The following is a 24668-nucleotide window of genomic DNA, read 5'->3' as shown; positions in this document are numbered from 1 at the left end:
AATTCAAAACAATACTCATTTTTTAAGCTATGATCTATACGTGTTGTTGGTTCGATATTTCTTTTAATCAAAAACAAATTTAAATAATAGACTTTGTTTAATGTGTATAAGTAAATTAGTCTTACACAATGCAAATATTTATTTTTTATTTGTCTTTTACTATTTTATCAATAAATCTCATTATATTATATCTCAATTGATCTAATAACAAAAATATACTTATGCATTCCCCTGTCTAACAAAACGAGCCATGGATTCTGGCTTCTTGCACTAAATCATATGCTTCATAATTTTGATTTCTCCTAATGTAAGTGCCTTGCTAGATGATTTTCAATATGATTGACATTCTTTCAAGTCCATATCTATATGCTTCGTATTTGCAAACGACTTTTAATACGATTGGCATCTTCCACGATCTTTTGAATAAATTCATATTCGTACCTGCCAAAGTAGGTACAATTTCTTTCAACTCAGTTGTACAAATAGTTTTGAATTTATTTAGTCAAAAAACATATATAACGTTTAATATGACTATAATTTTTCACAAGAACAAGCACAAGCTGTAACATAGATTAATAGAAAACCTGCACTGCAACTAATTAATTTCTTGTTACTCAAATCATGCTTATTTTGATAGCTGTAAAGAAGACCAAACTTCTTTTTTAACAATTCACCTACCTTTAAAAAGAATGGAATTATACTATATCATATTCTTAACGGCCATCACTAGTAGATTAAAAATTGGTTATTATAGAATAATGCAAATAGAAGTTTTTTGAAGTATATTACATACCCGATTGTATAAGTTTTTCCAGATAAATTAGACACTTCAAATAAAGCTGACTTCCATTTTTGTACTCTCTCTGAGTTAATTCCAAAATTATTTTCATGATGTGCCATGTCTTTGCCATAATGTTTTCTTAGATGCCTTATGTCTGATGGCTCCACTTTGTAAAAGATTGGCCAAACTAATTGATTCTTCAATTTCATACACTCAAGAATCTTGACAAGTTCTTCAAGACACCACGAGGAATTTACATAGTTTTCGGATAAAACAATAATGGAAAGCCTTGATGCTTCAATTGCATTTAGAAGAGAGGGTGAAATTTGGTCTCCAGTTTGCAGTCCTCCATCATCCATAAAGGTCTTGAATCCCCCTTGACATAAAACTTGATAAAGAAAACCTGTAAAAGAGTAGCGCGTATCTTCTCCTCTAAAACTAAGGAAAATTTGCCATTTGGCCATTGAATGTTTCAGACTATCTAGTGTTGTTTTCCATTCCACAATTGGTTTATTTCTTAAGGTAGATCCCACATCTATAATTGTTCTAGGTAACCCTTCACATTCAAAAGCAATATCACGTGCCACATTCGATAAGTCAGATGAGGAGTACTCATTATTTTCATGAATGACGGAATGTTTCATGAACAAAAACCAAGCTTCCTCTGTAGATAAGGGATCAAGTTGAATCTCCCTTTGACAGTACATCAAGTCACAATATTGTCGGCAACATGTGGTCAAAAGGATCTTGCAGCGATTACTATTGCAAGGAATGCCTACATCCTCAGAGTTCCAGTAACTTACGCCCTACTACCATTGAATCCAATAATGAAAAGGCTACCTCGAGTAATATACTTGATGGCGATTTCAGCAAGTGTACTGAATCGTACAAGTAGTAAAATTAAAACGGTAAGACCGAGTGTCGAACTCAAGGATCGCGTTATACTGTTAAATTGTATTTTTGTAACTTAATTGAACAAAAGGTTCCGAGTTTTTTTGTTTGCAATAATGAAATTATAAAAACTAAAATTGATTGAACTTTAATAATAATGAAAAGGTCAGGGATGAGTTCCACTAGACTACTATTTTGAGTTTATGACTTGATTATGACTATTGAATCTATTTATTAAATTATTACCGAATTCTCTAATTTATTCGTGCCCTAATTCCTTAGTGACAGAGTCATTAATCCTAATATAACCCCTAATTCCTTAGTGAATTTAAGATTAGAATTAAGCATGAGTGAACAAGAATTCTTAATTGGTTTCAAGGGTTTGCATCTATTCCTAGACTACAAAGGCAAGAATTTCTTATCTCAAAGCATTCATAAATTCAACTTCCGTATGACAATATGAACCACAAATCAATTTAACGGTGATCAATCGATAAAAGCATTAAGCACAGATATAAGAAAAATAATTCAATAGATTTCTTCAATAATCATAAATTAAATCATATAATGAAAATTATCATCTAGGTTTACTCATCTCTAACAATAGGAAATTTAGCTACTCATAATCTTTGATTAGAGATAAAAGAGAAGTGAGAATTACACATAAAATTATGGTTGAATGTGTAGAAAGTCACTTGAATCACAAAGCAATTGCTCTCGGCGTCGTTCTGTGTGCGTGACTTCGTTTTTCCTCTCTCAGTCCGTCTCCCCCTTTGCTGCAGCGCTGGTTCTTTCTTTTATATAGGGGTGTGCAAAATATCCGGTCATATGGATATGACTATATCCAAATCCAAAACCAACTCCAAATAACCAGTTATTTGGAAACAGATATTAACCAGACCATTCTAAAAATGGTTGGGTATCCATTACGTAAATCTGGTTTTTTAATTAAATGCCCATATCCATGTCCAAATCCATTAGATTAGACTTTTTGCGCATTTCTTCATTTTTTGATATGAAACTTTTGACTATTTTTTTTACGCTAATTATCCTATAAAAATCTAAAATCGGCAGAAAAATCCTAAAATTGGCCAAAAGCCCAAAAATCGACTATAAACCCTAAAATCGGCCAAAAATCCAAAAAATTTGCCGAAAAACTTAAAATCGGCCAAAATTCAAAAAATTGACTATAATCCCTAAAATCGGATGAAAACCCAAAAAAATCGGCCGAAAAACCAAAAATCAACCGAAAAACCCAAAAAATCGGCCGAAAACCTAAAATCGGCCAAAATCCAAAAAATTGACTATAAACCCTAAAATTGGCCGGCAACCCGAAAAATCGGCAGAAAAAACCTAAAATCGGTCAAAATTCCAAAAATCGACTATAAACCCTAAAATCAGCCGAAAACCCAAAAAATCGGCCGAAAAACCAAAAATCCACCGAAAACCCAAAAAATCGGCCGAAAACCTAAAATCGGCCAAAATCCAAAAAATCGACTATAAACCCTAAAATCGGACGGCAACCCGAAAAATCGGCAGAAAAACCTAAAATCGGCCAAAATTCCAAAAATCGACTATAAACCCTAAAATCGGCCGAAAACCAAAAAAATCGTCCGAAAAACCAAAAATTGACCGAAAACCCAAAATCGGCCAAAGAATCTAAAATCGTCCCTAAACCCAAAAAACTCGGCCGAAAACCTAAAATCGACCCAAAATCCTGAAATTGGCTATAAACCTCAAAATCGGCCGAAAAACCTAAAATCGACTATAAATCCATTTTTCGGCCGATATTAGGGTTTATAGTCGATTTTTTCATTTTTCGGTCGATTTTTCGTTTTTCGGTCGATTTTAGGGTTTATAGTCGATTTTTGGGTTTTTTGCCGATTTTAGGTTTTTCGGCCGATTTTTTGGGTTTAGGGTCGATTTTTGGGTTTTCGATTAATTTTTTGGGTTTTCAGCCGATTTTAGAGTTTATAGTCGATTTTAGGGCTTTTGGTCGATTTTAGGTTTTTCAGCCGATTTTAGGTTTTTCCGCCGATTTTTTCGGTTTTTCGGTCAATTTTTGGGTTTATGGTCGATTTTATTAAAATAAATAAAATTAAATGAAGAAAATTCAATTACATTATCCAAATAAAATATAGGAATTTATTCTATGTATAAAATTCTGATTTCTTTACTATTTTTTTGACGCAAGTTTTACTAAATTTACATTTTTTTCAAAAAAAAAAGATTTTTTTAAATTGTCTTAAAACCAGTTTTTAAAATGAAATAACTGATTTTTTTTATCAGATTTAAAAATAACCGGTTAAAAATTGAATTTAAAAAATGACCACTTTTAAATTTGGTTTGGTTAAAATAACTGGTTATATATCCATAACCAAATTTATAACTAGTTTTATAACCGGTTTATAATAAAATATGGTTATGGTTATGAATCCAAATCCAATTAAATGGTTTCGGTTTGGATATGGTTTGGTTTGTCAAATTATCCGACCATGCACACCCCTACTTTTATATATATGTGTGAGACTTCCTTTTCTTTCTGTTTACGTCAAACCAAAGTCCACTTCCTTGAATTTTTGTTTCTTTTTTTCTCCAAGTGATGGTTTCTTCTTTGGGCCAGGCCAGTGTGGCCTTTTTCTTGTTTTATTCATTGCACCCCCTTTGACTCAATTAAAGTATTACTTATGTTTCTTTCATCACAACTTTGACGATAATGCTTCACTCAAACGATTAACCTGTTTAGCTGGACTAATGAAACGAAACAAAACAAAACAAAAACTACGCAATATGTCCGGTTAATAATATATAAAATTGAAGGCATAATCACATAATTAGCTCATGAATTCAAAAACCACAATTTATTCAAATTGACTCTAAATTAAATATTAAACTAATAAAAACCACTAAAATTTAACTAAAAAGACTCCTAAAAATTATTATATTTGATGAGAAGTTATCAATACTAGATTATAGTATCTGCTGCAAAATTTTATATATAGAAACATCTAAATCAACATAGTTAAACAAAAACAAAAAGAGTTCTGATTTTAGCTATTTTGAGCATTATGTGAAACATATAAAGAAGAGAATTAAAGCGATAGAAAGGATGTTGAACTCACACTTATAGTTGAAGCTGCAGGCAGAAAGGATGATTCCAGTTTGCATGATTGTCAAGTGTGTTGTGAATCCATTACTTTACTCATCTATATCTACTTGTATTGTATTTGTAAGATTTTCCAATCTTTGCATTTAATGCACCGTTTGAAAAACTCAAGTTGCTTGCTTGACAATTGCTCGACTATAGGTAACAGTTTGCTCAGCCTCTCATCTTTACATCGCCTTTGGTCTCTAACCATGTCCTCAAAAGTATCCATGAGATTATCCAAACCCTCGCGATTCTCTCCAACTGCTTTCAAAGCAAACACAACGCTCTCAATGGTTGACAAATTAATAACCAGCTTTCGGCTGATTCCTCACTTCACCATATTAGCTCATTTCATTCACTTCCAACTTTAAATGCGGCAAAATATTTAAAGCTACATTCACATCGAAGAGGAAAAATTTGAGATTCAATTCTTGACCCCTCAATAATGTCTCTAATATCTACTAATTTATTACGTCTCTAATATCTACTAATTTATCTCTATTGGACTACTTTTGTTTTCATTCATTACATTACAATCATCAAAATTCATTTGTTTGGTTACACATTTTTATAAGAAAATCATTTTTGTTTGGTTACACATGTTTGGAAAATACAATCAACTTTTAGTAGTATTATTTTTTTTGGACTAATTTAATAGTATGATTTAATTCATGTTCATTTTCATTTCATTTTTAAATGTAGAATTACTTATATTTCAAAGTAGAATAGATGAGCCACTTGATCAACTAAATTTCAAATCCACTCTCATATATGTATGTTGGTTTCCAATTGAGATGCAGACAGCACCAACTAACCTTATAATTTGACAGTGTTGGAAGAAATGATCATATGTTTCATTCCCTTGTTTGCAAAGAGGATATAAGGGATCCAAAGCTATGAAGCATGAAAGAGATACAGATAGAAACTCAAAAGAGGACATAGGAATATATATATATATATATATGTCAATAAAAGAAATAATAATTGTGAACAACTCAAACACATCATTCATTTTGAAGTCTGTCATTCAACCACTGATCATTGTTTGTACCACATCAGTTGTAATAGGCAAACACTAATAATAGACAAATGATATCAATTACTCCTATCTCTGATAGCTTTTATACTTTTTGGGGTACATGTATGAGTAGTCAACATATCTATGTTCTTCGTATTTGCAAACAACTTTTAATAAGATTGGCATCTTCTACGATCTTTTGAATAAATTCATGTTTATACCTGCAAATTCATGTTCATAACAAACAATATTCAAATTTCTTCACAAGAACAAGCTTTCATATAGCTTTCACATAGAATAGAAAACCTGCACTCAAACTAGGAGCAAAACTTTTTTTTTTTTTTTTTTTTTAAGAGCTAACCACACCAAAATATTATATAAAGAGAGATAATAAAACAAGTACAAAAGGAGGGGGCCAAACCAAACTCCATTAAGCACGACAAATTCTAAAACTAGGCATTCCTAGTTTGTTCTTATCAAAACAGTCACTAATAAACAAAGGAGTATCATTCCAATACACAATGGAGTTTAAGGACAAACCATGATTAGCCATAAGGTCAGCCACCTGATTTCCTTCTCTAAAAATATGAGTAACAATGCAATTCATTTGACTGATCATGAACAAAACATTTTTCCATCTATTCCTTAAAGCCCAAGAAACAGGTTTAGAAGGATTATTAAAAGTTGAAACTACAATGGTTGAATCTGATTCTAACCAAAGAGATCTCCAATTCTTCTGATAAGCAATTTCAATGGCTCTCATAGCACCACAAAGCTCAGCAAAAACAGAAGATGCAACACCTAAGGGCTCAGCAAATCCATAAATAAAATCAGCTTCATGATTCCTGAAAATACCACCACATGAAGCATTACCTGGATTTCCACAAGAAGCACCATCAATATTGCACTTTATCCAATTTAACAAAGGTGGCTGCCAGTAGATTTCTTTGATAACCGGAACTTTTGGGTGATGGATAGTAATTCTAAACATCTTCAAAAAGATAAAATCTTTGATAGCATTAGAAGAAAGTTTACTAGTATTGTTACCAGTCAAAGAAGTATCAACTATGATCATGGATATAGCAGATTTCCAAGATATAACCGCATTATTGTACCTTGCTTGATTTCTTACTAACCAGATGGTGTTCAACAAATTAATGATTGCCGCAGTCAAAGTGACTTTACACTGAGGAGACCAATTCAAATCACAAAGTTTCCATATGTCCTCCATTGATGTGAATTGCAAAACCAAGTTTAAGCACCTAGCAAGCCAAGACCAGAGTTTAATTGCAAATTCACACTCAAAGAAAATATGAAAAGAGGATTCCACATGATTATTACAAAGATTGCACATAGAGGGAATTGAACAACCTCTAAGCATGAGATTCTCATCCGTTGGCACCTTATCATGCATAAGTCTCCAGACCAAAAGAGATTTAGATGGAGGTATATCAGGACTCCAAATGATTTTTGCCCACTGCAAGTCCTGATACTGTTGCATTTTAAATTGATAAGCTTCCTTGAGCTCCAAATCCCCAGAATCAGTATGTTTCCATAAGAGTTTGTCTTGAGATTGATCCATGGGGATTATAACTTGATGAACAATTGAAGTAAGATTGTCGAACGCCTGAGATAACTGAGGTGGAATATTCCATTGACCATTTAAGATGTAATCACTCACTGTAGAGGAAAGCAAGTGACTAGTTTGAAAAGGAATATTGAACTGATCAGCTAAAGGTGCTCCACACCAATTATCATTCCAAAAATTGATCTCCTCCCCATTGCCAAGAAGCCAAATAGTGTTTTCCATAATCACCGCAAATTCATCCTTTATACTGCTCCATATAGAGGAGAAGATGTGATGCCGAATAGTCTTACCTTTTCTGAAAACTCTATCTCTTAACAAAATTGCCCAAGAAGTTTGAGAATTAAAAAGATTCCAACATAATTTGAGATTAGTGGCTTTGTTCAACTTAGACAAGGATCGTAAGTTTAGACCACCTTGAGAAAGAGGCCTACAAATCTTCTTCCAAGAAGTAGTTACTAGTTTTCTTTTGTCAATGTCTCCACTCCATATAAAATTCCTAACACATTTCTCAATATCTTTAAGTAAAGAAGCAGGCCAAGAATAGAGAGATATACTGTAGGTTAGCATGCTTTGTATCACAGATCTAACTAATTGAACTCTTCCAGCTATAGATAGAAGTGAAGCTTTCCAAGCTGAGAGTTTCAACTTAATTTTATCTGCAATTGGTTGTAAGTAGGAAGCTTTAGGCTTACCTTTAAAGATTGGAACTCCAAAATAATTGAAAGGAAGAGTGCCTATGTTGAAATTAAGCAACTGAACTATTAAATTCAATCTGCCTTGAGTAATGGAACCCGAAAATATGGTTGATTTTGAATTATTAATAACCTGACCCGATTCAAGAGCATAGGTAGAAAATAAATCCTTCAGAGCTTTAAGACCAGCAAGATTACCTTTGCAAAAGATCATCAAGTCATCCGCATAGAAAGTGTGAGATGGGACTTTGACATTTCTTGTGCCCTTAATGAGATTAATTTTGCCTTCAGTCACAAGATTTGAAATGCTTCTACTTAAAACATCTTCAGCCAAGCAAAAAAGAAGAGGAGAAAGAGGGTCCCCTTGCCTAACTCCTCTAGTACAGTTGAAATAACCATGTGATTTACCATTGAAGGAAACAGATAAGAAAGCTGATTTGAGAATGACATGAATCCAATGGCAAAACATTTCATTAAAACCAAAAGTTTTAAGCACCTTGAGAAGGAAAGACCAATCTAAAGTGTCAAAAGCTTTTGTAATATCAATTTTGAGAGCTAAATTGCCTCCATAGGACTTGTTGTGAAGGAGATTAGCAGCTTCTGAAGCAATACACAAACAATCCTTAATGTTTCTATCGTGAATGAAGCCCTTTTGTTCATCAGAAATAAGAGAAGGCATTATGGAAGCCAATCTGTCAGCAATGATTTTGGATATAATTTTGAACTTAAAATTAGCCATGGCAATTGGCCTGTACTGATCTATGGAGGAAGCATCAGGAATTTTTGGAATAAGGGCGATAACATTAGAATTGAAACCGGGCAAAATCGAACTTGAAGTAAAAAACTCCAAAACAGCATTAAAAACATCAAACTTAACAATGTCCCAGTAATGTTGGAAAAAGAAAGCACCAAAACCATCTGGACCTGGAGCACTGTCCTTATTAAGTGCAAAAACAGCAGCTTTGATTTCATCATGTGATGGAAGCATAGTCATGAGAGCATTGGTTTCCTCCGTAACAAGATTTGGGATTACTTCCTCAGCAAGCGAAGAATCCTGCAAAACAATGTTAGTACTAAAAAGATTTTGATAATAATTAACCACGTGTTCAGATAAAAGGTTTTGATCAGTGATCACATGTTCACCATCTTGCAGGGAATTTATGAATTTGGTAGATGATTTGATCATGGCTATTCTATGAAAGTATTTGGTGTTTCTATCTCCCTCCAAATGCCAATTCACTCTAGCTTTTTCTTTCCAATACACTTCCTGCCTATTCAAAGCATCTTCATACTGTGCACTAGCTAATTTCTCTTCATTTAAAAGTGCCTCAGTGTGCCCATTGTGTTGGATTTGAATCTGAATCTGATGAAGTTTTTGTTCAGCAGAGATGACATGATTATGAACGTTACCAAAACAGTCCTTATTCCAAATCTTAAGTTTATCCTTAAGAATTTTCAACTTCTTGCTCAAGATAAACATAGGATGACCTAACACCACAGTGTTCCAACAATCTAAGACAATGTTTCTGCAATCCGGATGTAAGGACCACATTCTTAAAAATTTGAATTGAGAAGCAAAAGATAATGTGGTTAATTGAAAATCAAGCAACAAAGGAAAATGATCTGATCTGAGCTTAACAAGAGAGGAAACTGCCGAGACACAAAACAGATCAACCAAAGATTGATTACAAATAACCCTATCTAATCTTCTTTCAGTGTGTCTGTTACCTCCTCTACCATTATTCCAAGTGAATTCTGCTCCTCTAGTAGGTAAGTGAATAAGGTTAAAAGAATCAGTCCAAGCTTGAAACTCAGACATAGGTAATCTAGCAGGAGAAAGTCTACCCCTATGCTCATGAGAGCCTAAAATAACGTTAAAATCTCCCATGAAACACCAAGGTAAATCATGCTGAGTTTGTAAAGTGTTCAAAGAATTCCAAAGTTTTCTCCTATTCAAGTAATTGGTTGAAGCATAAATAGCAGACAACGCAAAAGTTTTATCATGTTCAATAATAGAAAAAGTAACATGCTGATCATCTAATCCTAATATAGTAGGATTTAGTGTTAATTTACAAAGACACCAAAGGTTAGGCAAAAGATTATTTCTAGAGTTCATAGCAAAAAGTTTTAGATTCAAGTTAACTAACCATCTGCTAGGCAAATCTTCAACGTTCATCCAAGGTTCAGAAAGCAAAACAAAATCAGGTTTATGTTGATTAATGAGTTTCTTCAAAGCTAATCTTGAAGGGGAATTAGCTAAACCCCTTGCGTTCCAATAAATGCACTTCATTTCAAAGGTTTTGAGGGAACCTTTGATCTGGTAGCATATGAGTCCTTACTAGATTGTTTCAACTTTTTTTGAGCTTTTTTCTGATTTTTGGACAGTTTCACTTGGAATCCTTCCTCTTGGTTATCCACAGCAATATCTGAATCCTGTAACGCAACTTGAGCCTCCTCTTCAGCTTCAGTCATGTTAGCCCAAGACTCATTAAGGAACTGTATATCTTTCAGCACCCTATCAGGTGTATGGTTTAAATCATTTCTCTTACTAGAATCTTCTCCAGTGTCAACATGTTCTCGAGTAGCCTTCACAAATGAACCTAGCGAACTGGATTCAGAAACATTCGAATCATTCGCAGCATCCATATCTTTATTAGTATTCAAATCTTCCTCCAACTGTCTATCTTGTTCTTTAAGCACAGCTCTAGGACTCTTCACATAAATCCTTCCACTTTCATCTTGCCTTTCTAGTGTTTCTTCTTGTTCCTTACTAACTAAATCAATCTTATCCTGATCTTTGTCTACCATGTTTACATGTTGAGTTTTTTCACTAACTTCTTCAACATTAATGACTTCTTTTTCAACATTCGCAACTTCATCGGGTTTGCTTTGTTGCAATCTACCATCTTTAGTTGGAACAAAGATTTTTTTCGGTTCTGCAGGTTCTTTCTTCTTTGTGTTAACAACTTTATCAGCCTTCAAAAGTTCTTCTTTCTGCCATTTTTTGCAGTTGTCAATATGATGTCCAATAACCTTGCAATGACTGCAAAAATCTGGTATATGTTCATACTCAAGATCCACATAGAAAGCATAACCTTTCCTTTCAACAAGAAGCCTATATCTAAGGGGTTGTAGAAGATCAATATCCACCAAAACCCTAGCGAATTGACCAAAAGTTCGCTCCATCATAGGCTTTGCAGTGACAGAGTCAGTGCATATGGGGGTTCCTAGGCTACCAGCAATTGTGAATAGAATACTTTTATGCCAATACTCCTGAGACAGACCGAAAATCTTAACCCAAACTTGCACTGAAGTGTTGTGTTGTAATTTAGGATTAAAATCTTTGGACCAAGCAAACAATTTAAGCAAACCAGGATTCAAATTCCAAGAGGGAATGGACCTAACCCTTTTAACATCTTCTAAAGAAGAAAAAGTGAACTCAAAGAAACCCTTACCAAGTGAAAGAACACCCCACTGTGCAAGATCCTTCCAAATCAGAGAAAGCTTCTCTTTCAAAGCAGCAACCGACAAAGGTGTGGAACCCTTTGGCCAAAGGATCCTCCCGTGAAGATTATGTTTGCAAGCTTCTAAGCAAGCTTGATAAGCTGTTTCTGGGATCTCAATCGCAAGCTCATTCCCTTTAACTACTGGTTGTTGGAATTGCGAAATTGGAATATCACACAGGTTAGAAACGGCTTGAGCGAAGGTTTTTTGGGGTTTGGAAGATTCGCTGATTTTGATTTTAGGTTCGATGGAAGAATTTGTTTGTGGTTCAGAAGAAATATCAAGAAATTTCCATGGTATATTGAAAGAATCCATGAGAATCGGAGCAATTGAAGGGAAGCCGGTGAAAAACCGGTGAAAAACGGTGGTGCTAGAGGTTGAAGATGAACAGTGCTATGTAACGGTCACCGTCTCTCTCTCTGGAAAACGCATCTCTCTTCTTTCAAAATTTCAAAGAATATAAAGAATATTAAAACTCTTTTAGTTTGAAAACATAGAATATTATCAATATTAAAAACATAAAAAAAATGATTATTATAGAATAATGTAAATGGAAGTCCTTTGAAGTATATTACATACCCGGTTTTATAAGTTTTTACGGACAAATTAGACACTTCAACTAAAGCTAACTTCCATTTTAGTACTTTCTCTGAGTTAATTCCATAATTATTTTCATGGCGAGCCATGCCTTCGCCATAACATTTTCTCAAGTGTCTTATGTCTGATGGGTCCACTTTGTCGCCCATTGCTTTCACCAATGTTGTTTTACCAAAGCCCTCGCTACCATACAATCCAATCGTAGAACAACTTTCATCTTGCAGCGCATCTAAAAGTTGATCAGATGTCTTCTCTCTATAATTAAAACACACAATATTTCCTGAAGCGAAGTGTTCTAAAGTTGGAATTGGAGTTGAAATTGGGTCAGGTAATTTCGTGTTCTGTGCCATTACTTTTTTCAACAATCTTTTAAATTGTTTTCTTGGTATTTCTTGTGCATTCAGATCATCCAATTGACTTATGAGTATATTTGTTTCCTCTAGCCACTTAACCACAACATCGCTAACCTTTTCAGTTTTATAACGAGTTGTTTCAACTTCTTCTTCTTTTTAGTACACTATCTCGATTTGTAACCAATCGGTTCTTTTCTTTTTGGAAATCAACTCGAAGCAACAGTAACGCACACCCTCGTACCACTGGAAAAATAATATAGAATATGTAAATCAGCATAGTTTTTATTTTAATCCGATGGCTATTAACGAGTCACTTATAAAATCAAAAGATTCTATTAATAAATTAAAGGATCCCATTTTTTTTTTTTTCTTTGCCTCCTTTTCTTTCCTTTTATAAGGAACGTATATTACTCAATGCTCAATGAAACACAATTATTTTGTTTTAATGGTAGAACAGAACGTATTTTGATTTTTGGGGTTTGATTTGCCTCCTGATTCTATTAATAAATCAGCACAATGAAACAAAAATTGCATAGTCAAAATTACCCAATGCTCAATCAGCTGGGATACCCAAAATGCCAAGCAATATACACCAGAGTTTACAATTATATGAGAAATCTCAAGCAGCAAACAGAGCAACTAGTTGACTATGCAATTTCTCCTATGATTCCAAATAGTTGTAAACAGAGATTGTATGATTCCAAATTACGTTGTAATTTGATCCCTCCTTATATATATATATATATATATATATATATATATATATATATATATATATATATATATATATATATATAATTACACCGGTGTAACATTTGAGTAATGTTACACTGTTCAATAACGCTTTAAGGAATACATATTTTACAAAATCCACCATTGGATTGAAAGTTGGGTTAAATACGTTTTTGGTCCCTATAAAATGGAGACCTTCTAAATTTAGTGATAAGTGCCAAAAAATCTTTATTAATATATCCCCTTTGTGTAAATATTTGTGTTTTGAGCACAAGTCCAAAAATAATCACCACGAGACCATTAAAGATTTATTTCTTTCAAATAATTTAATGGTTATTCACACACTAAATATGGAGAGGGAAAATATGGAGATTCAATAAGAGCATAAATATCGCCTGCAAATTCATAGTTCCTACAGTGTGCTTCACGTTTCTTGTGTCAGACTAACCGATAATTCACTTTTAATGGACGTGCATAATAATAGTGGTGGATCGTTGGTATGCAGAAGCACGGTCCTTAACAATTGTTGGACCAATCAATTAACAGAATGAATTAAACTTATATTGTAAAGAATGCAGTGTAAGGTTATATAATTTGTAATTGTGGGGTTCAGTGAGACCTATTTGAGAGTTTTTGATGAGTTGTATGGATATTTAAGAAATGTGGTTGAATTGTTTAAATAATTGGGAAGTGTGAAATAATATAAAGAATGAAATGGTCCCACTTAAAGAACTCATATAAGTTCATGGGATAATGGTGCTCTAACATCTCTAATATTTAGTAAGCTATTTCTATGGGACTACTTTTGTTTTGTTTGATTACATTACATTATAATCATCATAATTCATTTGTTTGCTGTCAGCTAGCCTTATAATTTGACAGTGTTGGAACAAATGTTCATGTTTTTCCTTCCCTTGGTTGCACAGAGAGGACATAAGGTATCCAAAGTTATGAAACACGAACACATAAAGAGATACAAATACATACACTGTCACGTCAACATCAATAAAAATTTGAAAAAATGATTTAATTTAAAAATGTAATTATATGTGTCGGTATGTTGTTGGTGTCAAACACAAATGTGTGTCACACACAAAAATGTCTAATAAAAAGTGTCTGCTTTATTGATTCGCAAAGATTTTTTTTTTTTCCTCTACAAATTTGCTCTAGTGGGACGAATGTTTTTGTAGCTCTCCACAAATTTGTTTTGAAGATCCTAGTTGAGGCGTTGAGCTAAGATTGGAAATACATATCGTAGTGCTTATGTTAGTATCATAAAAAGACAGAAAAAAAGAAGATAAAACCAGGATAAGAATTTGAGTGTTCAAAGATATTTCTCTTTATTTTAATAACATAAAAAGAATGTATACAGGAATATGTCGATGAAAGAAATAATTGTGAACAATCCAAACACAGGACAGTGATATTGAAAAAATTGAACACTGCATTCAACAACTCAATGTTGGTACACATCAGTGGTAATAGGCAACCACTAATTGGCAAATGACAGTTGAAGAATGCAACTCTGCTCTTATCAATTAACTTTGATAGCTTTTATACTTTTTTGGGTACATGTATGAGTAGTCAAAATAACTATATGCTTCGTATTTGCAAACGACTTTTAATATGATTGGCATCTTCCACGATCTTTTCAATAAATTCAGATTCGTACATGTAAAAGTATTGTACAAAATGTTTCAATTCAGTAAAAAACATAAAAGTTTAATATGACTATCAAATTTTCACAAAAACAAGCTTTCACATGGAAGACAAGATTCCATTAACAATCATCATCACTAGTAGATTAAAATTTGATTATTATGGAATAATGCAAATAGAAGTCTTTTGAAGTACATCAAGTTGAATATCCCTTTGACAGTACATCAAGTCACAATCTTGCTTGCAAAATGTGGTCAGAAGGATCTTGCAGCGGTTACTGTTACAAGGAATGCCTAAATCTTTTGGGTCAAATTTTGCTCGAACATCATCGAAAATCACTAGAATTGGACAATTCATACTTTCTATTGTTGATAATATTCTACTGGCTCTTCCAGCTTCACTATTTTTATCAAATTTCATATTCAACGAGTCAGCAATTTCATCTTGCATTATTCTGATATTAGGATTTTGGGTCACCGTGGCAAATAAAACCTCATGAAAAATCTTTAAATACTTAACTTTCTCACCCATTGCTTTCGCCAATGTTGTTTTACCCGAGCCCTGCCTACCATACAATCCAATCATAGAACAATTATCATCTTTCAGTGCCACGAAAAGTTGTTCCGATGCCTTTTCTCTAGAATTAAAACACACAATATTTCCAGAAGAGAAGTACTCCAAAGCTGAATTGTGGTGGAAAATGGCTCAGGTTGAGTTTGTATTGAGTGTCTTCATTTTTTCTAGCATTTCATCGTACATCCCATATCTCATCTCATGATTGGTACACAATACCCACACACCCGCGCCAGGCGCGGCCGTCCGCGGCGAATTCCCATTATTCACAAATTTTCGGCGCCAGGCGCTATGCATCCTGCGCCAGGCGCGGCTTCCTGCTTCAATTTTCCAACTTTCTCTAGATTTCTTCCAAACCAAGTAATCTCATATCCTTGTGCAATTTCTTTTATTCTAAGCTCAAAAACTAGACTTTTCTTGATAAAATTCCATTAAAAATGGATACTAATGTGCGTAATAACGATAGTTATCACAACCTCAAACTTATCTCATTCCTTGTCCTCAAGGAATATCTTGGTCTCTATGAAAACAAATCACTAGCTCAACAAATTTGGTCAAAAATCTCAAGCACAATAGAGAAGATAAAATTTCATGACACATCAATGATCACTTCTATTATGGCTTTCTTGCACATGGATTCAAATTAAGAAAATAAAAGAACTTCTATCAAACATTGACTACACCAAATCACTTCACACACTCACCAAACTCTCCTGTTTAATGTATAATTCACTCTAATCAACACAATCATAACCATTCTACCATAAGCTTGCAATCATTCTAAAAATCAATCAATTAACATATGAGTACACACTTTTGAGGACTTTAAGGGTTATAACTTGGTCAAGGTTCAAAAGGTGGGGTTAATTTGGGAAGGTAGTAGAAAAACTTGGAGTTTAAGATACCTATAAATCAAGAAGAAAATGAATCCAAAACCCCTTTTTGTAGAACCTACACTAGAGAACATCTTTCATCACAACTTTCTTTTCATTTTGGGACACCAATGCCCAATGCAATCAACTATATTTTTTTCTTTTTCATTCTTTTCTTTTCAAAGAGGTCAACAAATAACTTCTTTTTTTTTTTTTAAACATTTGACCTTTTCTTTCTTTTCACCACATCTCACATTTTTATGAGTGTCTTTCTTTTTGCACAACTTTTTCAACTTTTTCAAATTTTTGATTCAAGTTCTCTAGTGTACCCACCCCAAACTTAAAGTGTTGCCAATTCCAAAGGCAACCCCAAACTTAATGTTGAGCATTGTGCTCCAAACATTAAGGAAGTAATCTAACTCCAAGAAAATAATCTTTTTTTTTTTTCAAAAGCAAAGAAGTGTTTTAGCACAAACACTTGGGTTAAATTTAGAAACACATTTTTTTTCTTTCGGCTCAAAAGGGGTTAACTAAGGAATAAACATGCAAGGGTGGCTTCAAGGGCTCTCAAGGTACAAAGAAATTGCCTCGTGTGTAAGACATAGTCATTAATCAATTAAGAGAACAAAAGCAAGTTCTAGAGAATTGGCTAAGTTGCGGAACTCTCATGTACAAGAAAAAAAAAAAAAGAGTGTATGGGCTCAAAATCTCACGGCTAGGCCGGATTTGTGAGCGGTCAATGTTTGAGAGATTCCCTAAAACTTTCTTAACATGCAAACATGCAACAAACATAGCCAATTAAGAACTTCACATGTCAATATCATTCAATTAATCTATCAAAGTTGTACCTAAGAGCAATGACCAAATCTATTCAACTAGTTCCAAGTTTTCATTTAGGCCAAGACATTCAATTAAGACAACAAACAAGCAAGTAAGAAGTCGTAACAACAACAAGTACCAAGCACTTATTCCAATAAAACGGTAAAAGCTAGAGATGAGAAAAACCGTAAACCATGGGTTGCCTCCCACGAAGCGCTTCTTTGACGTCATTAGCTTGACGAATCTTCAATCCGAGTTAGGGAGGATATTTGAGATTGTTTTCAACCCGGCTCCTCTTTTGTTCATTCTTCAAGGGAGCCACATTATGATCAACAAGCAACATGTCCACCATTACCGGACGAGTATTGAGTTTCTTCCTTTTGTTTTTCCACTTCTTCTTTTTCTTCTTGGGTGCTCTTTTTGGGACTTTTGTTTTCTCTACACCCTCGTTCTTCTCTTGAGTAACATGAACCACTGATCACGGTCGTTTCGTGATCAAAATAATTTTAAAATAAGTAGTACAAGGTAGTGACCTTGGTCGTTTCGCAAGGACTCACGATCGGTTTAACAATATTAGAATGAATTTAAAGGTTGCAATTTGGGGTTTTTTGTTTGTGGAAGCAATAACAGAGATTACGAATTTAATTAATATAAAAGCAATCAATCCATTGGTTTTAGGCAACTTTGTTTATCATCTATCATGGGTTCTTATATGAATATTCATACAGTTTATGCTTCGGCTGATTATAGAACTAATTTAACAAGCGAAAATCAGTTTTATAACGAATTCGTTGATTAAGCACCAGCGTGTTCGACTAACTATGGCGATGATCAAGCGTCACCAATAACACAGTTAAAAATCATAACAATAATTCGGCAGCCCTATTTTGCAAGCGAAAATAATATAACAATTTCCTATTCAGATTAATTTGAACAAGCGTGAATTAATTTGAATCGTCTCAATGTTATGAACGTGAAACAAAATAATTAAGCATCAATTGCATCAACTCATACACAAAAGAGAGACAAGAAAATTGATATATGATAAGCATAAACATAACGATTTGCTATTAAAACCGAACCTCAAGATTCGAGAACAAAGTTCCTTACACCAATGGATCAATAGAAGTTTAGTTCTCCATGGAAGATGACGGCTGCTCTAGGGTTTGAATATTTAGTGAACAGTGGATGATAACCCTAGCTGCCTTTTTTCGGTTTAAATAATACATGGAACGGGCCTCAAAACAATTGGGCCGAAAAATATAAAGTTGTGCTGAATTAAATTCGTCTGGAACATAAACGCAATTATTTGACACACTTGCGCTCCGAACTGGGTTTTGGCCTCAACATGAAAGTCGTAGCTCTTGATCTCAGCTTTCCAACGCATCTTCCCGCGCCTCAATCCGATATTTGTAACTCCAGTTATGACCTGCGGACCGGAAGGGTGTCAAAGTGCTATTTATTCATGAATTAAGTGCGAAAATAAAATAGAGTTAGAAATAAACTTAAATATAAAAACACCTTAAAATAGTGAAAATAGTAAATTAAACCATAGGAATACACTAGTACAATAGTAGAAGAATGTGCATTAAAATGCACTGATCAAATTCCCCCACACTTGAACTTTTGCACTCCGAGCAAAACTCAAATGAAAAATTTAAAAATAAATCACAAGCAGTCAACATATTCCAGGTTTCAAGCTTCAAACCTTGGGTCAAAATTCAAAGATTGGCACAATTCTTATCTATCAACTTTCAATAATAATCTTGTGTGTGTGTGTGTACTGTCTCCCACTGTCAACCAATGTAATGTCAAGATCCCTCTCTGAAACTACCATTCTAGATGCTAAGTTGTCATTCTTTTCCTATAATTTTGGATTTAACCAGAATTTCAGACTAGGGGGGGCTATTTCTTTTCAAGAGATCAAAAGCTTTTCAACATCAACTCAGGGGCAACTACCTTCAAGCTTTATTATAGTTTATTATTATTTATTGTTTTTAAGCTTTAGGTACTACTCCACCTTTTCACCTGACGGGATCTTACTTGTAATAAGTCCAACCTGTTACTCAGAGTAGAGCATCCTACACAACACTTGTTCCTCCAGATTCGGGCACAGGAACTTATTATATTCATTAGTTTTAGCTCTTAAACAGTTTTCCTTTTTCTCAATTAATAGCAATGATCGGTCTATCTGTTACTCTAGCCTTTCCCCCACACTTAGTTCTAATCATACCTCCATTATATTCAAATTAGAGAACTTAGTCTAAAGAATAAATATTTCAGAGATTTATCTAGACATAACTAAGTTTGACAGTGTTCAAGCAGTTGTGCATTAAGTTGCAAAGACTATCATGTCAAGTATCAAAACAAAAAACTCCAAAAATTTCACTGACCCTACAGCTATCTGCCCTAGCCTTAGAACATGTGACTACTCATGATGATTTATTTTATTATTATTATTATTATTTTTTTTTAAAACACAAAAATGTAAATGTAAATGTAAAATGTCCCTCCCCCACACTTAAACCAGACAGTGTCCGCAATGTAATCTAAACATAAAGTGAGAGTAAAGGAAGGAACACACCCGAGGGGCTAAGGTGTAGCGGCTGGTGCTGGTGCTTCGATGTCTGGTGGTTTTGGTGGAAGCCCTTCCACACTTTTATGGAGCAGCTTCAACCGCTGTCCTTTTGCTTTGAAAACCTTGCCAGTACCTGTACTTTTAATTTCTATAGCACCAGAAGGAAAAACATTAGTCACGACAAAGGGGCCAATCCACTTGGATCGAAACTTACCAACCATATCTTTCAGGCGAGACTTAAACAGCAAGACTTTTTGGCCAACAAAAAATTTCTTTTTGGCCAACAAAAAATTTCTTTTTGGAAATCATCTTATCATGGAAGTGCGTAGTCTTTTCTTTATCATGGGAGTGTTTGGTTGGGGCAGCCGGAATGTCAAGAACTTTAACCGTACAGACCGCCTCATTGACAACAACTTCACCTGTATGAATGTTATTATCCTGCAAATCAGATTCAATCTTAGCACAAACAGAGCAAAGGTTAGTGTTAGTAACTAAATCCATATAAAAAACAGAATGTTCTTCCACGGGATGTTTCATGGCATCAAAAATGTTAAACTTAGCGACAATGTCGCCAAACTCCATGGACATGGTTCCATCATAAACATCAACTTTTGTTCTTGCCGTTCTCATGAATGGTCGGCCTAGAATGATGGGTGCCCTACTGGAATTAGTTTCGCCCTCCATGTCTAGAATGTAGAAATCTGCAGGAAGAATCAAGTCATTAACTTGAACTAGGACATCTTCTACCTTCCCAGCAGGGCGGGCATTGCTCCTATTTGCTAATTGCACGATTAAACCTGTAGGCTGCAAAGGACCAAGATCAAGGTTATTATAAATAGAAGTAGGCATAACATTAATACCTGCTCCCAGATCAAGCATACAATTTTCAAACTTGCGATCCCCAATGGAACAGGGAATAGCAAAAACTCCTGGATCATCACACTTTTCTGGCATGGTCTGACTGATAACTGAGACATTAGCTGAGGAACCAATTTTGGGCTGAATGAAAGCAGAAACATTTCGTCCCAAACTGACTCTCTCATTTTCCTTCAACTTCCTCTTGTGTGTGCACAAGTCTTTCAGGAATTTTGCATATTTAGGAATCTGTTTAATTGCATCAAGGAGAGGAATGTTAACCGCACATTTTCTGAATAGATCTAAAATCTCCTTGTCTTCCTCAACTGTCTTCTTGATATTTTTCTGCACCCTTTGAGGAAAAGGAATTGGTGGCACATATACTCTTTCTTTTTCGGGTTCGGTCTCAATTGTAACAGAAGGAGGTTCAGGAGCAGATGATGATGCAACGGTTTTCTTCTTCTTTTTCTCTGGAGCTGGTTCTAACACTCTTCCGGATCTCAAAGTAATTGCACTCACATTCACATTCGGATTCGGCATTGTTTGTGCAGGAAGGTTTCCCGAGCCTTGAGCTTGTAGTTGGCCTATTGCATTGGCCATTTGTCCCATCTGCGTTGTCAGGTTCTGAATGCTAGCATCTGTTCGTTGTGCCAGTTGCTTGACAAGGTCTTCCAGTGAAGAAGTGGCTGGTGGGGCAGCAGGGGCTGCAGCTTGTGACTGATCCCCATATTGGAGGTTTTGATGATTCCTCCAACTAGGGTGATATTTGTTGGTGGAGAGGTCAAGATTGCTGTACCTGTTTTGATTGTAAAGGGCTGTTGCTGCATATGCTTGAGGAAGCTCAGTTATTGTTTCATCTTGTAGAATGGGGCATGTATCAGTCGGGTGCTCAGAAGAAGTACAAATACCACACACTTTTGTTGGTTGAGCTTTGCTAACTGCCAACTTTTTCACCAAGGAAGTAAGTTCATCAATTCTAGCATCAAACTTGGTTTCGAGCGCCTTGATGGAGGAAGAGGAAGACTGAATCTCATTTACACTTGCAGAATTATTTCTGGTTGTAAACTGTTGCGAGTTGAGTGACATGTTTTCGATCAAGGCCTTTGCAGCAGCTGGAGTTTTATCAACAAGTGCTCCACCACTTGCAGCATCCAAAATGTTTCGATCCATTGGTCGCAACCCTTCATAGAAATATTGGATGAGTAATTGCTCGGTGATCTGGTGTTGGGGACAACTGGAAACTAGATGTTTGAATCTTTCCCAGTACTCTGCCAATGATTCGTTTCCTTGCCTAATGCCGCATATTTCTTTTCTGATTGATGCTGCTCTAGAAGCGGGAAAGTATCTCTCTAGAAAGACCTTCTTCAAATCATTCCAAGTTGTGATAGAATTCGGCTCAAGATAGTACAACCAATCTTTGGCAGCACCCTGGAGCGAGAATGGAAAGGCTCTAAGCTTGATATGATCCTCTGTTATACCTTCAGGCCTCAATGGTGTAGAACAAACTACCTGAAATTCCTTCAAATGCTTATGCGGATCCTCACCTGCAAGACCATGAAACTTGGGCAACAAATGTATCAAACCAGATTTCAATTCAAAAGGAATATCAACGTCAGTATATTGAATGCATAGACCATTGTAATTGACATCAGGAGTAGCAAGCTGCCTTAGTGTTCTTTGTTCAGCCATGTTATCAAAAGCAAGTTTAGAATCAAATAAAGTATGCAAAGAGAAACTATGTAAGAATCAGAATCAGACTCGTTAATGAAACAAATAGAAAGAAAAGATATGGTTAAAATAGATTCAAAAAAATATAAAAACACGAAATTTAGTCTAATTAAGTAAAATAAGAATTTTGGAAATTAGTTTGGAATTTTCTGAAACTATAAAAACAGAAATAAATTAAAATAAAATAGTAAAACACGGAATTTGGACTTTTTAGGTTGCCGTCACCTATTTTGTCTCAAAATAGGGGATTTTAAACTCTGATTTTTTTCTGATGAACAAGTACAGGAAAAACTCGATTTAGAAAAGATTTTCCAGAAAACTGTTTTTTTACGAAAACTGATTATTAGGGCACATAAAATCCAGAAAACACGAGAAAGCAAAGGCTAGAACGCAACCACACAGAAACTGAGTCTAATATTAGCTAAAATCAATTGAGAGTCCCCGGCAACGGCGCCAATTTTGATCACGGTCGTTTCGTGATCAAAATAATTTTAAAATAAGTAGTACAAGGTAGTGACCTTGGTCGTTTCGCAAGGACTCACGATCGGTTTAACAATATTAGAATGAATTTAAAGGTTGCAATTTGGGGTTTTTTGTTTGTGGAAGCAATAACAGAGATTACGAATTTAATTAATATAAAAGCAATCAATCCATTGGTTTTAGGCAACTTTGTTTATCATCTATCATGGGTTCTTATATGAATATTCATACAGTTTATGCTTCGGCTGATTATAGAACTAATTTAACAAGCGAAAATCAGTTTTATAACGAATTCGTTGATTAAGCACCAGCGTGTTCGACTAACTATGGCGATGATCAAGCGTCACCAATAACACAGTTAAAAATCATAACAATAATTCGGCAGCCCTATTTTGCAAGCGAAAATAATATAACAATTTCCTATTCAGATTAATTTGAACAAGCGTGAATTAATTTGAATAGTCTCAATGTTATGAACGTGAAACAAAATAATTAAGCATCAATTGCATCAACTCATACACAAAAGAGAGACAAGAAAATTGATATATGAAAAGCATAAACATAACGATTTGCTATTAAAACCGAACCTCAAGATTCGAGAACAAAGTTCCTTACACCAATGGATCAATAGAAGTTTAGTTCTCCATGGAAGATGACGGCTGCTCTAGGGTTTGAATATTTAGTGAACAGTGGATGATAACCCTAGCTGCCTTTTTTCGGTTTAAATAATACATGGAACGGGCCTCAAAACAATTGGGCCGAAAAATATAAAGTTGTGCTGAATTAAATTCGTCTGGAACATAAACGCAATTATTTGACACACTTGCGCTCCGAACTGGGTTTTGGCCTCAACATGAAAGTCGTAGCTCTTGATCTCAGCTTTCCAACGCATCTTCCCGCGCCTCAATCCGATATTTGTAACTTCAGTTATGACCTGCGGACCGGAAGGGTGTCAAAGTGCTATTTATTCATGAATTAAGTGCGAAAATAAAATAGAGTTAGAAATAAACTTAAATATAAAAACACCTTAAAATAGTGAAAATAGTAAATTAAACCATAGGAATACACTAGTACAATAGTAGAAGAATGTGCATTAAAATGCACTGATCAACCACATTTGCAAGAAGGCTCTCGGAAATAGAATTCACCATATAGGGTTCAAGAGCATGCATTAACTCTTGCTCCCCCAAATCATCTAAAGAAGGTGTGACCAATTCTTGAGAGTGGACAACCAGATTAAGATTTTCTTCCTTCTTCATCATATGAAAGTAAAAGATAGGAATTGTACCATTCAACCCATCCACTACGGCATCATAATCCTTTTTCAACTCTTTCATGAAGTCTTCTTCTTCCAAGGAAGTGAGCAAATTACTAATAATGACCGGTTGCTTATAGTCTTCACCCAAAAACACATACTTCCAATGAGGAGGAAGTTCTTGTAAGATCGGAGGACTTGGCTTAAACTCTTTTGATCCTTCCTCTTCTTGACACTCTTCCATTTGTTGAAGAAAAATGTCAATCTCACGCTCCCACTCTTCTTCAAGCACATCTTTTACCACTTCTTCAAGCACTTCGACTTTGAAGCATTCCGGAATCTTACCATGGAACTTGGAGGCTTCAAACACTTTAAAACACACTTGTTCATCATCAAGCCTAAACATAAGCTCTCCTAATTCCACATCAATTAATGCTCTTCCGGTAGCTAAAAATTGTCTTCCCAACAAGAGCGGGACTTCGGCATCCTCTTTCATATCAAGAATCACGAAATCCGCCGGAAACACAAAGTCGGCACACCTAACC

The 24668-nt window shown here is 34.8% G+C and overlaps 1 protein-coding gene across 1 annotated transcript; it reads right to left on the bottom strand.

Annotated features, from left to right (window-relative positions):
• Positions 1 to 234: 234 nt before the first annotated feature.
• On the bottom strand, positions 235 to 20026 carry LOC123890665 (probable disease resistance protein At5g47260). Its single transcript, XM_045940324.1, has 4 exons — positions 19939 to 20026; positions 15257 to 15646; positions 794 to 1556; positions 235 to 441 (listed from the first exon to the last, which is right to left on the bottom strand). Exons 1-4 carry the CDS (start codon positions 20024 to 20026, stop codon positions 363 to 365), a joined length of 1320 nt encoding a protein of 439 aa, XP_045796280.1. The 3' UTR covers positions 235 to 362.
• Between the last annotated feature and the right edge of the window lie 4642 nt (positions 20027 to 24668).

This window comes from Trifolium pratense, linkage group LG1 (assembly GCF_020283565.1).
Source record: "Trifolium pratense cultivar HEN17-A07 linkage group LG1, ARS_RC_1.1, whole genome shotgun sequence".
NCBI classification, from domain to species: Eukaryota; Viridiplantae; Streptophyta; class Magnoliopsida; order Fabales; family Fabaceae; genus Trifolium; species Trifolium pratense.
This window is presented reverse-complemented; position numbering and strand designations above follow the sequence as displayed.